Source organism: Phoxinus phoxinus (assembly GCF_949152265.1).
Source record: "Phoxinus phoxinus genome assembly, chromosome: 19".
Taxonomy (NCBI): domain Eukaryota; kingdom Metazoa; phylum Chordata; class Actinopteri; order Cypriniformes; family Leuciscidae; genus Phoxinus; species Phoxinus phoxinus.
In genome coordinates, this window is record NC_136894.1 from 25,731,694 (window position 1) to 25,744,489 (window position 12,796).

Below are 12,796 nucleotides of genomic sequence, written 5' to 3' on the forward strand. Positions count from 1 at the left end.
TATATTTAAAATACAATAAAGTATACTTTCTTGCACTAGGGCAATTTTGCACGGCACACTAAAAATTATTTAGTTAACCTAAAGTGAGCTGTTGTATCATTTATTTCGGCTGTTCTTTCGTTTTTTTCTGTAGCATGTTTGTGGCAAAACTAAAAAGTAACTAAAAACCTGTCAGCCATATTACAATATCTCATCACTCTTCCTTCTTCCTTTTTGTGTCCTGTCAGTTACTCTCTTTAACATATTTCATCAAAAGGCAAATAGTTCAAAAGAAAAAATAAATAATATTGAAAAAAGTTATTTAACTCAGCTTCCATTTAAGCAATAAATCCTGATAATCGGTATTATCTGTTGTGTATTTCAAAAAAGTTCAAGTAATTAACAGAATTAACTTTCTTATTCCAACAGAAATATCGATAAATAAAAATGGTAAATACATGTGTCACAACTGACGGATTAGAGACTCTAAAGATAGATAATCTGCCTGTATATCAGCAAATGCTATGGCAGTCATTTTGAGGCAGTGCCTTGTAATGAAAGCCATATCACTGTACCATTTCTTGTTTCTTGGTGACAGTATATTTTCCAATAGGGGGTGATAAAACAATTGTGGACACGGTATGAGTGAGACATAACCACTACTAAAACAAGACCAAACGGGGCTTTCCAACAAAACTATCAACCCAAATGTGATCTATAATTATAGCAGCACTCTGAATATGCAGAGGGAAATTAAATTGATTTATCAAAACCACAAATTAGAAAGAAATTAAAAGCAAATGCTGTTTTTTTTAAATAGAGAAACATTAAATAGTGGTATGGTTGTAATATCTCTATAGCAATACGCATTTAAAAACTGCTACATTTCAAGAAAAGGAAAGAATATGTGCATATGCATGCCCTCGATCTCTTTACTGAAGAGAATGTGTTGAGATCCTTTCACTTTCACCTGAACTTAGCAAATTATTATTTCTGATCACAAAATGGCCGGCAATCACAAAATGGTGCTGCCAATAAGAGCTCAGATAAACTGGACTGGCAACCTTGGCATTTCGTGAAAGTCATGTGGTTTCCCGAAACCAATGTGCACCTTCACTGGCATGTACAATTCTGCAAACACTTTAACTCGTTCATGGCCAAAACCCTTTCAATCATTTAAAGCATCCCGAGAAAATTACTGTCTTTATTTTTCTGCCTTCCTGGTGTGTAAAGTAATAGAAATTTGATTTGTAAAATTATTTTAATGCAATAAGGTAATAGCCTACATATTCCATTTTAAATGATAACATTTCATGATAAAGCATATTAGAGACAAAGTCTACTCAAAGAATATACTGAACCTGCATTTTAATGTAATTTTAATCTAAACCAGAATCCATCACCACAAGGAACATGCTTTCATAGTTTAGGAAAAAAGATACATATGCATAATCGAAAAATGAGGACAGCCATTTTGAGGCAGGTAAAGCGCTGGCAGCGTTATAAAATGGAGACCATATCTTGTTATATCTGTCCCGCTGGCATGAGGGGGTGGGGGATTACAGCATGAGCGAGGTATAGCCAGACACCAAGCCAAACACACGAATGTGTACCAGGTGGAACAACAATAGGAACTTTCCAGCAAAACCAGGTTAACTTGTTTGATAGTTGATCTTGTGGGAGCTGCACAGCTAGATATAAAAATAGAATGTGTGTGACTAAGCTAACGCATAGCTAGTGTAAAAATAATAGATCAAAATCTAACATTTGGTTCTCACCTGCATATCGATCTATAGCAATGTGCAGCTATGTGTTGCTCAACATAAGGGTCATAACAGCAATGAAACTTCAATTTTATGGAGCATTGTTAGCTTTGATTATGTGATAACGAAATGAAATGAGAATGAGTGAGGTAAAATGAGGTCAGACTGTTCTCTGATTGGGTAGTTGAGTTTCTGATCTTTAGATTTGTATATTATTATATAATATTGTGTTTGGACACAAACACTTATTAAAAACTTTAAAACGGTAATATATTTATATTTGTGTGTGGTTCAGGTATACTAAACGTTACGGGGACAAAATGTCCCCACAAAGTTGCCAATATCCAAAATCCTTGTCCATGCAATCCATGCAATGAGATGTTTGCTCCCTATGAGGAAAACAGCTTCTTAATCATACCAAGTGATGTTTTTTTAAAATGCAAAAAAAAGTTTTCTGTGATGGCTAGAATATAGTTTGTACAGTATAAAAATTATGATGTCTATGGAATGTCCCCATACAAACATGAAAACCCAACCTGTGTGTGTGTGTGTGTGTGTTTTGCATCGGCACATTCAAATCGGGGTAACTACAATAACAAATAGCTGCTACCAGGCAGAGCGCCAGTAAACCGGACTGGCAGCTTGGGCACTTCGTGAAACTCACATGGTTTCACAAAACCATACTAACTCTGAACAGGATTCCTTTTTAACAAATACAAAACAAGTCACTATATCAATAGATTTAAACCATAGTATAATAGTTTAAAGTGATCTTAGCACATCACATGAGCAGATACAGTATATTTATTCATACCAGGCACCCATAATACACTGCAATCTCAAATTAAACTTTGAATTAAACTACTATTAAAATCAGTCACAAGCAGATTAGCAAGAATCCATTATTTATTCACATTTAAATATTACAACTTCCAACAAATCCAAAATTGAACACTATCAAAAGTGTTTGTTGATCAAACATTTTGATTGATGATCATCACTGGATTTATGTACAGGCCAGTATCACAACTTTTGCCCTTACAGGAATCTATTTACAATGGCATGTTTGTTTATTACAATGTACAATATTTCTGCGGCAGGCTATTCGATTTTTACTGTGTCCGATTTCTCTTTGTCTTCGACTGTGTTATCATCACTAAAGAGCCTTTCTCTAAGTTTATAGTAACTTCCCTTCTTGTTCATGAGTTCCTCATGTGTGCCCAACTCCAACACCTCCCCGCTGTCAATCAACACAATCTGATCCGCCCTCTCAATGGTCTTCAGCCTATGAGCGATCACAAGCAAGGTCTGAGTGGGGCAGCAGGCCAGAGCCTGTTGAACCTGTGGAATAATAAAACACATAAGAAATCTTTTGATAGCAGCACTAAAGGAAGCAGGGATTTGTGAAGGCTTATGTACATATGTGTTTGTGTTCATTATGAATAGCCATATTATTTACCATTTGTTCACTTTCAGTGTCCAAAGAGCTAGTCACTTCGTCCAGTATGAGCACCTGAGGTCGTCTGATCAGAGCTCTGGCGATAGCGATTCGCTGCTTCTCTCCTCCCGAGAGCAGGTTACCACGCTCTCCCACATCTGACAGAGAAAGCACTGTTTGATGGCTGTGTACTTTGCATTTAATAAAACACCTTTGCATGCTTAAATCTAAAACCTTCCTTATCTAATCATAAATGGAGTGATTAAAGAAATCCAAAAGAAAACTATCCAGAATGGCTGATAATCAGTAATTCTAACATGACTTTAAATGTAAAGCCCATCTTAGACGAAGTGTATTTGCATGCTAGTCCAGCCTGGTTTACGCTGGTTAGTGCTGGTCTAGCAAGTGGACCAGCAAAGTTTTTTCAGGAAAATCATTTTTGAATGTATAACTAAAAGCTATGAATTCTAGCAATTCTGTTGGTCACAGATATTGGAAAATATATTTTTTTTTTTTTTTTTTTTTTTTTTTTAATCGGAACTGACCAATAACAGTTGACCTAGCCACTGAGATACAAATATGAGAATTAAAGTGGTAAGTGATAGTAGTTACTTTACCTGTGTCGTAGCCATTTTCCAGTTTGCTGATGAAGGCATGGGCATTGGCTTTGCTGGCAGCCTCCTTTACTCTCTCCATTGAGCAGCCAGGCAGACCATAGGCAATGTTGTCTCGAACGGTGCCAGAGAAAAGTACAGGCTCCTGACCCACCATTGCTATCTGAGAGAGATTATTTACAGTATATGTTGTAAGTATAGACTTGTTGGTATGTATGAAGAGAGGTGGTATGGAATTAAACTGCAGTACGACAGTAAAGTGTTTGTTTTTTGAAAGTATTCACCTTGCTGTGCAAGTACTTGTGTTGGTAGTTCTGCAGTGGTTGTCCATCTAACAGAATGTGTCCCTGTTGAGGCTGGTAGAATCTCTCCAGCAGACTCACACAGGTGCTCTTCCCCCCACCTGACACTCCCACCAGAGCCGTCATCTGACCCGGCTTCAACTCCAGAGAGAAGTTCTGAAAACAGATGACAGGGTAGGCTTAATTAAGATAATTTATTGAAAATAATTATTTAAAAATATTACTAGTATATGATAAACCTTCTATAGATCCCGAATAGCTCATAAATAACAACTGCATTTGTATTAGAGAGAATTAGCTCGTACACAACATATTTGCAAACTTATGCACTCATGCAGTTTATAAACGCTATGAAAAAAGTATTACAAATATAAGAAATAAAATATATTTTAGGACAGGTTCATATGAATTGCCTCATCAACCTTGACAAAGACTAAGTGAAGTGATTCTTTAGAGCAAAAGGTGTACCTTTAACACATTGTGATCGGGTCTTCTGGGATACGAGAAGGAGAGCTTTTGAAAGCTGACGTGTCCTTTCAGATCACTGGGCTGCAAATTGCCATCAATACTGACTTCAGACTTTCGGTCCAGGTAGTCAAACACCTTACCGGCCGCACCCACTGAGTTCAGCATGTCCCCAAAGATATAGATCAAAGTCTGTGATAGAGATGGATAAATATTTATGAATCCTTTTACCTTAAACATGCTTTTGTGAGGACTGCTGATTTAAATGATACAACTTTTCTATACCCTCTGTGTCACCACAAAAACGTATTTTTTTAAATAAACATAGACACACCCTGATGTTTTTTCCAAGGTCTTGTTGATAAAGGATGAAAGAGACAAGATTCCCTGTGCTCATCTGTCCATATTGGATGAAGAGTTTCCCATAGTAAAGCATGGCCACCTTCATTCCCAATTCTGTCATCTGCAAACCAGAAAAGATCCATAGCAATGCAGTATGCAGTTCCATATCAACAAGTTTGCTTCAAAGAAAATAAGCACACATGCACAACAAAATGAGAAGTAAACTCATACTAACCCGCCTAACTAGTAGGTAAATCGCCCTGACTGTGCCCCGTCGGGTCTTTAGATTATGGGTTTCCATCAAGCGGACATCATAGCGATGGGCTTCACCAAGTTCTGTCCTGAAACTCTTTACCGTCCTGATGCCTGACACCGCCTCTCCAGCAGTCTCATTGGATTGTGCTATGGAGTCCTGAACTTCTTTTGACAGCCTCTAAAAAGGGCATGAAAACATAATATATAATATGATATGATTCTCATAGGCAAAAAAAACGATTACCCTTCATTCATCATGGTACTTTTGTTAACCCCATACCTGATAATGCGTGTCATATATGTTCTGCAGTAAGCCTGTCAGTGGCGTCTCCATCAGCATCAGTAATGTAAGCTTCCACGAGAGGCTCACCATCAGATACAGCATGCCCAAGGTCTTAATCAGGGTCCGAAGAAGGACATTGACATTCAGGGCCACAGCCCGGCTCATCAAAGTAGTGTCTGTGGACAGTCTAGATGTGATTTCACCTGAAAGACACAGATTCAGTGGAAACAATTTATGACTCCATATAAAAAGGGTATTGCACTGATGATAACTGAAGTCTGCATCCTTAGACCACCAGACATTGCATTAGATCTATCTACCCGTCTTGATGGTTTCAAAGAAGCCAATGTCCTGCCTGACGAGGGAGCCAAAAAGTTGCATCTTAACTCTGCAAGTGAAGCTGTTGATGGCACACATGAAGAGGCCTCCACGACAACCTGCACTGAAAGAACTGAGAATAACAAAAACAGTGTTCATTAAGATACTAAATGGGCATTTTGTAAACACATAATTTGAAATACCAACCTTCCCAATGAGAATAATCCCATAAGAATTATGGCTGATCTGAAGTTATCCCACTGGTAATGAGAACCCAATATGTCGATCACTTCTCCAGTGTACAGTGGGATGAACATCTCACCTAAAAAAAAAACACGTAAAAGGAACTTTACAAAACAGGTTTACAATCTACTTTTATTTTATATACTAAGTAAATACAACGGAATGCTCACATAGCACGGCTAGGGCCAGAAAGACAAAAGCTCCAAACAATATTATGTAGTCTGGTTTATATAAACGGATGACCCGGATGAAGAGGACTCGAGCCCTCTGTTTGCGCTCTTTACCGTTACCGTTAACGTTACCTCCATTCGTGTCAGGCAGCATTACCTCCCAAAAAAGACAAGCTAAAGCAGCAGCGACAGTTCCGACAAACCACATATTAAATTTATCAAGGCGATAGTTGTCAAACAACGCTAAGCGTCCGGTTTCATACACCGAAGCGATGAAACAGTGGACTGTAATCCATCTCCTTATTAATGGACCTGCAGCATCTTTAGATAACATAGATCCTGCGTACAGCAGTGTGCATCGCAGTCCAGATTCAGCCCATTGGCGTAATAGATTATGGTCGAGATTTCTTGTGCGAGACTTTAGCATAGTTACTCCGAGGTCCAGAGTGTAAACTATTATTATATCAACACATAAAATACACGCGAACACCAAAACTTTCTGCATGCTGCACGTGTAAGTCGGTTGCCGTGGTGACGCTGTATAACCCGAGCGCGTAACGTTAAGAAATTTTCAAAAAAACAAAACGAAACTTTTCGGTATATTTCTTCTCTGTAATGTTTTGCCCCGTTCCTACAGAGTGCGATGTTGTCTTCTCTTTTGAGGACACCGTCACCGACATTATTTTCCTTTTACTTTCAGTTTCTCAGGATAAGGGGGTTTCCTTCAACATGACGTTAGGCCTACTACAAAAAGGCTTTTCATGGCTGTACAAAAAAGCGTTCACATTTTAACCTTTCCTCTGTCGATCTTTTTTTTTTTTTTTACTCAAGTCAGTTGTTCCTCTGGATTTTTAATTAGCCTACCTTCAGATTATGCAGTTAGGTGAACGTAAGGATTATCAAACAATACTTCAGCTGTAACGTTATAGTCAAATCAATAAATAGGCTATTTTATTAGTATTCATATGTCTATTTGTTAGGCTACTGTACGTTTTTAGATGCAACAAATGTCTCATTTTTCCAAGAAGCCATGCTCTATACAACCTGCCTTGTTCATTTCTACCTAGCAAATGATGAGTCATAGCAAAGGAGTCCTTAGACAGGCTGTGCTCAGTTTTCTGTCTAGACAGGTCCATAAGTATTTCTATTATTGCTGCTAATATATCATTTTTGACTCAAATAATGTTGGTGTCAGAATTAACTTGAAAGCATATACATTTCTAATATGTTTTATTATCAAACATTGAGACAAAATCAATACAGATGTTCACACAGTGGTTCAACAAAACAATTGATTAAAACAACTCAGCAATCTCATGCAGTATTTTGTCCTGCTCTATGAAAGTAGGTTAATATTATACATGTTGATGTTTTTAGTTTCAGAGCAAAGAATTCACTTAAATTCACTGATCAAAAAATTTGGGCAGTTCATTTCCTAAAACGCACTTCTCTTCTGCTCCATCTTGATCAATGGAAACAACATATGCAACGCCTCCACTTGAGCCATCCCGACCCATCGCCAGAGAGAGAGCTAAAGAGAGGGGGAGAGAGAACACAGATGCATTGATTTGGAGAGATTATGATTATGAAAGTAACATAAATCCTGTCAGTTGGTCTGATCTTCATCAATATATTTACAGTCATTGAATACTAGTTATCGAGATTTTATGAGAAAAATAAAAAGATATCCATCTACAATCAGTGTTATGTTAGAGTTGAATCCAGCACATTGATAAAGGGAGAATTCTAAACACAACATCAGTACGGTATAGTATTTTTGCACTTCAAAAGTCCTCTGCTATTTTTACCTTATTTATGATAGTAATTTAAACTAACTGATCTGCCATCTGCATCTCTAAAATTAGCACTTTAATAATTTGTATATAGGCTATTATACAAATTATCCCCCGACATTTCAGTAGTAGTGGGCAAATTGGGATGCAGCACATGACATTTCTCATGTGTTTGTTTGTATACTGCACAAACTTACCATTTACTACAAACTCTTGGCATTCCCTCTTTGTCATATTTTTTCGGTACTCTGCGTCCACAAACCCATGAATGTAAAAACTCCCAGAGCCACCAATAGCAAAAGGCTGTCTGGTCAGCAAACCATTCAGTGTTGCATAGACCTGTTTGGAATGAGGCATACATGACCACATATACAATAGTAATAACATAATATTTAACAATTATAATTTATTTTAAAATGACCTGCTATACACAACGTTTACTATATATCAGTTTGTAATACAACCAAAATGGTCTAACCTGTCCTCCTTCTTTCCTGTCCCACCCTGCAACGATAAGATGTGCTGATAGTTCCTCTTTATATTTGTATGAAATATTCTTCACCAGAGTAGCAGCAGAGCATACGAGTGGTTCATCTTCCACTTCAATGCTGCCAGGATACATTATTCATCAGATTTATGAGACACTGGAAAATCTATGAAGCACATTGCTTTGGTATACTGGTTGTCAATGTGCCAAACAGTAAGTTTGTGATCTAAAGTTATAGAGAATAACAGGACATTGGTGATAAATACCTGTGCACATCCAGTTGGTAGTTGACTATCTCAGCAATGGTTTGAGCATCCGCTGCTGATCCAGAAAGAGCACAATATATCTTGTCATGGAGGAGGGAGAGCTTGTTCATCACACGATTCACCACTGTCTCCCTGAAAACAATTCCCAAAGAAACAGCATTTTAATGTTCTGGGTTAGAGGAATCTTATTTCAAATATTCACTGAATATGACTGATTATCTATGATAGGCTATGATATGATGACCTCCATCTATGTTTTTGCAAAGCATTGTGTTGGAAAGATTCCAGTGAGCATATACGTTTTCAATTATTGTGTGATGGTTTTAAACATTCAGTGGAAATGTAATAGGTTACAGCTTCGCAAAACATAAACTACAGCACAAATGTCTTACCCCGCTGACACTCGCGAATCTGAGCCAAGAACAACTCCACCGTCAAAAGTAACCGCAATGATGGTCGTCTTTAAATTGATAAAGAGCGAGAGAAAGAAATAAAGAAAAAGAAGCAAAATTGCATTAATGTTAAGAAAAAGATATAAGCCTTGATTTTTTTTAATGACGCTTACCTAACATAATGAATAAGGTTAACGCGTGCAGACGCAATAAGCTAATCTTGTTATCGTAAAAAGTTTTCAAATGTAAACGTTATCCTTATGCAGCTTGGAATAACTACTCGTTTTAGATTTTTAAGCTTATGAGGCGATAGCTTACCCCGGTTTTGACTTCTTCAGATAGCCATCCTGGTTCTGGAAACAATTCCTCCGACATTTTGAATGGATGAAAGCAACTACCTGCGCAAACCTGCCTGTGCCTGACGCCGGAAGAGACTCGACTCTCGATAGCTCTGCACACCTCTAACGAAGCGAATCAATTGAATTCCCAAAAAATATACTTTGTTGTGTAGTACTTGCAGTATTTGAAGGTGCCTACAACATTATTCCTCCATTTTCTGTCTAACAGAAAGTGAAAGAAAGAACTTCCCTTTGTGCACACTGAAGCAAGCCTATGACTTAGAGTAGGCCTATACTGTATAAACGACCACATTAAAAAGTCAGGATACTTGGAAAAAACATGGTTGCCTATTAAGTATTTTTAGGCATATAATTAAACTTAAACTAATCCTCCATTGCACCCATTTACTATACTTTTTCGCATTTGGGGCAATTAAGTTTTGTCACTGTGAAGCATCTTTTTCGGACACACAGACCCTTCACTTTCTACACTAATTGCAACAATCAATGGATCATTTATGAGTACAAATGGGATATTTTGAATTGAAATGAAACTACAGATGTCTCAAAACTACTCCTTACTACAGCTGAAAACAATCAAAACAGAAAAAATGCAACCATATGAATGATTTATGCACCAGTGCACACTGGAAACACCCTTGTCATTAAATTAAGTCAATGTTTACTTAATTTTATGGCTTTAAAATTTACTTAGATTTATAAATATGTATTTTCCCTACTTTGGTATTGAGAACTGAGAATCATCGTAAATATCACAAACAACCCTAATATTTGCAAATAGATCAAAATTAGTATTATTATTTCTACACAATTTGAATTCAAATGTAGAAAATGCTTAATATTTTCAATTCAAGGCTTGATTTTAAGGTACTAATTCTGCTCTGCTGTATTTACTTAAACACAAAAGCCAGTTGTAATTTTTTGTGTTTTCTTCAAAATATTTGGTTAAAGACTGAAAGAATCTTCTATAGGTAAATAAATTTCCTAAATAAATAGATGGGCCCTTCCAAGTCTCCGATTCAGGAAAGATGGAGGCATAATAGATCATTTCATCCACTTTCTTTTCTGAAAGCACTCTTTGCCATTTTGTATAGTTTGTGTGGACATTCTTATGATTGAATATCCATATTTCTATGACCAAAACGTAATCTGAAACGGACATAATAATGTATGTTTTGTATGTAAGAAGGGACATCACACTGAACATAACACTTTCCAAATTTATTATGAATAACAAAGGTTGTGTGGAAAATAAGCTTCAGCAAAATCATAAATCTGCACGCAATCACAAAGTAGTGATATTTGTAGAACTGTCCAGTTTGGTCGTATCGTGTTCTATTCGTCGTGGAACTTGGGCAGTTTATCTCCTGGAACAACTATATGCTTGGCTCCTGCCTCAGTGATGACAACCAGGTGAACCACACCACCGCTAACATTGTCCCGACCCATAGCCAGAGCCAAAGCTGTGAAGACACAAACATTAGCCATTAACTCTTAAAACATTGTTTTATTCACAATACAAATAAATGTCAATAAACATTGCAATTCTACTGTACCATTAGTGGAAAACTGTGTAGCCTCTTCTAAACTCATGTCAGGTTTGAATTTGGCATCCACATAACCATAGATGTATGTGCTGCCAGATCCACCGATGGTGAAAGGCTGACTGAGTAGCATTCCTCCCATAGACACTACGTATATCTGTAGAAAGGCAAAACATTTGCAAAAGAGAATGTTATGCATCTGCATTGTTGAGACAGACAAACAGACAATAAAAGCAATAATTTTGCTGTGCTTTAAATGCTTTATTTTGCTTTACATTGCCATTGTGTAACATAGTTCTAATTATTTCCACACCAACTAATATTTCTCAATGCAAACTGTGCTGTTAGTATTATATTTCTCTCTTTATTATTTTTATTTATTTGCATGCCTACAGCAACTTTGAGAGCATTTGAGAGCCACATGTGACTGTGATGCTGAACTTTATTCAAATCCTTTGTCCTTGTCAATATTCTTAGTTTGTGTTCAGCAGAGCATCACCTGTGGTCCCTTTTTCCTGTCCCAGCCCGCTGTGATGAAGCCTGCCTGCAGCTCTTCCTTATTGTTATAGCAAAGTTCCCTCATAATGGATGCTGCAGCTTTCACCAAGGGAGGAGATTCCATCTGAATACTAAAGACATTTAGAAATTTTACAGCCACGGACAAAACTTAATAGCTCAGCCTTTCTTGCTACAGAAATGAACAGACCTGTGAAAAGACAGCTGGAATTTGGCCATTTTGGTAACAGCTTGTGCATCTGCCAGTGATCCAGCTATGCAGCAGAATATTTTATCATGCACCTGGATCAGCTTGTTGATGGTTTTGGAAGACACATAAGACCTGTGGATATAGTTAAGAGAGCTGTAATTGTGTGTAATAGGACAATGAACAAATTGTTGGAAAATACTCACTCTCCCATAGAAGCTCTGGAGTCAGACCCAATGATAACTCCTCCATTGAATGTAACAGCAAGAATGGTGGTCTAACCAATTCATAATAAAATCATGAATTAGTTAAGTAATTCATTATATCATTTTGAAAAAAGTATCATTAATATAAAATGCTACATATATGAAAATTATAAATGTATTAACTTTTAACCTCATTAAATGTTCAGGTCTTATAATTCTCACAAATGCAGTTAAATCAAAATATAAAAGGCATAGCACTCAAATTGAGTTTAGGTGAGATTTAGTGACATCTGTGGTCAAATAGAAAATGAATCGAGAGGGGAAACTGACCTACAACATGTTCTACCATTGTTTTAAATAAGTAGCCTAAGCTAAGTGGGAATTTGCGACAATCCATAATTAAAACTTTAGATCTCATCTCTCCAAATGGAAGTTGATATTTTAAGATGTCCCTCGATCGCCTTGACGAATGAATTATGCCACAATATCCACCCACGAAAGCGAAAGTAACTTTGAGCTACATTATACTTAAACTGCACATTCACAACTACACAGAAAAATAACATTATAACGTTATATTTAAACGATTATTTCATAACATTGTCTCAAACGATCAAATAAACATCACCTGCCTCCGACGCGTAACGTTAGCATATTTAAAAGTCAATTTCGCGTCAGCTTTTCAAACAACAAGCTGCAAAGGCTTAAGTAATTTAAAAACATGACAAATAGCCAACTTACGCCAGTGCTGACACCTTTTACTTGTGAGTATGAATTATGCCTCTCCATTATTATAAACTCGACATACAGATTGTGGATAAATATCTCGTCTACGAGTCGCTCGACTGTGAATGTAATGTACACGCTCATCTGA

At 36.9% G+C, this 12,796-nt stretch overlaps 3 protein-coding genes across 3 annotated transcripts; all 3 read right to left on the reverse strand.

Annotated features, from left to right (window-relative positions):
* Positions 1 to 2,389: 2,389 nt before the first annotated feature.
* On the reverse strand, positions 2,390 to 6,876 carry tap2a (transporter associated with antigen processing, subunit type a). The gene is made up of 11 exons (XM_079591567.1): positions 6,173 to 6,876; positions 5,967 to 6,081; positions 5,762 to 5,892; positions 5,439 to 5,644; positions 5,139 to 5,336; positions 4,896 to 5,024; positions 4,565 to 4,753; positions 4,079 to 4,252; positions 3,798 to 3,957; positions 3,202 to 3,338; positions 2,390 to 3,083 (listed from the first exon to the last, which is right to left on the reverse strand). Exons 1-11 carry the CDS (start codon positions 6,675 to 6,677, stop codon positions 2,844 to 2,846), a joined length of 2,184 nt encoding a protein of 727 aa, XP_079447693.1. The 5' UTR covers positions 6,678 to 6,876; the 3' UTR covers positions 2,390 to 2,843.
* Positions 6,877 to 7,102: 226 nt separating this feature from the next.
* On the reverse strand, positions 7,103 to 9,762 carry psmb9a (proteasome 20S subunit beta 9a). Its single transcript, XM_079591568.1, has 6 exons — positions 9,429 to 9,762; positions 9,111 to 9,178; positions 8,719 to 8,850; positions 8,444 to 8,573; positions 8,163 to 8,304; positions 7,103 to 7,703 (listed from the first exon to the last, which is right to left on the reverse strand). Exons 1-6 carry the CDS (start codon positions 9,483 to 9,485, stop codon positions 7,576 to 7,578), a joined length of 657 nt encoding a protein of 218 aa, XP_079447694.1. The 5' UTR covers positions 9,486 to 9,762; the 3' UTR covers positions 7,103 to 7,575.
* Positions 9,763 to 10,675: 913 nt separating this feature from the next.
* psmb12 (proteasome 20S subunit beta 12) lies at positions 10,676 to 12,792 on the reverse strand (the record flags this gene model as incomplete). The annotated part of the gene is made up of 6 exons (XM_079591738.1): positions 10,676 to 10,932; positions 11,026 to 11,170; positions 11,513 to 11,642; positions 11,720 to 11,851; positions 11,923 to 11,993; positions 12,664 to 12,792. 6 exons carry the CDS (start codon positions 12,790 to 12,792, stop codon positions 10,805 to 10,807), a joined length of 735 nt encoding a protein of 244 aa, XP_079447864.1. The 3' UTR covers positions 10,676 to 10,804.
* Between the last annotated feature and the right edge of the window lie 4 nt (positions 12,793 to 12,796).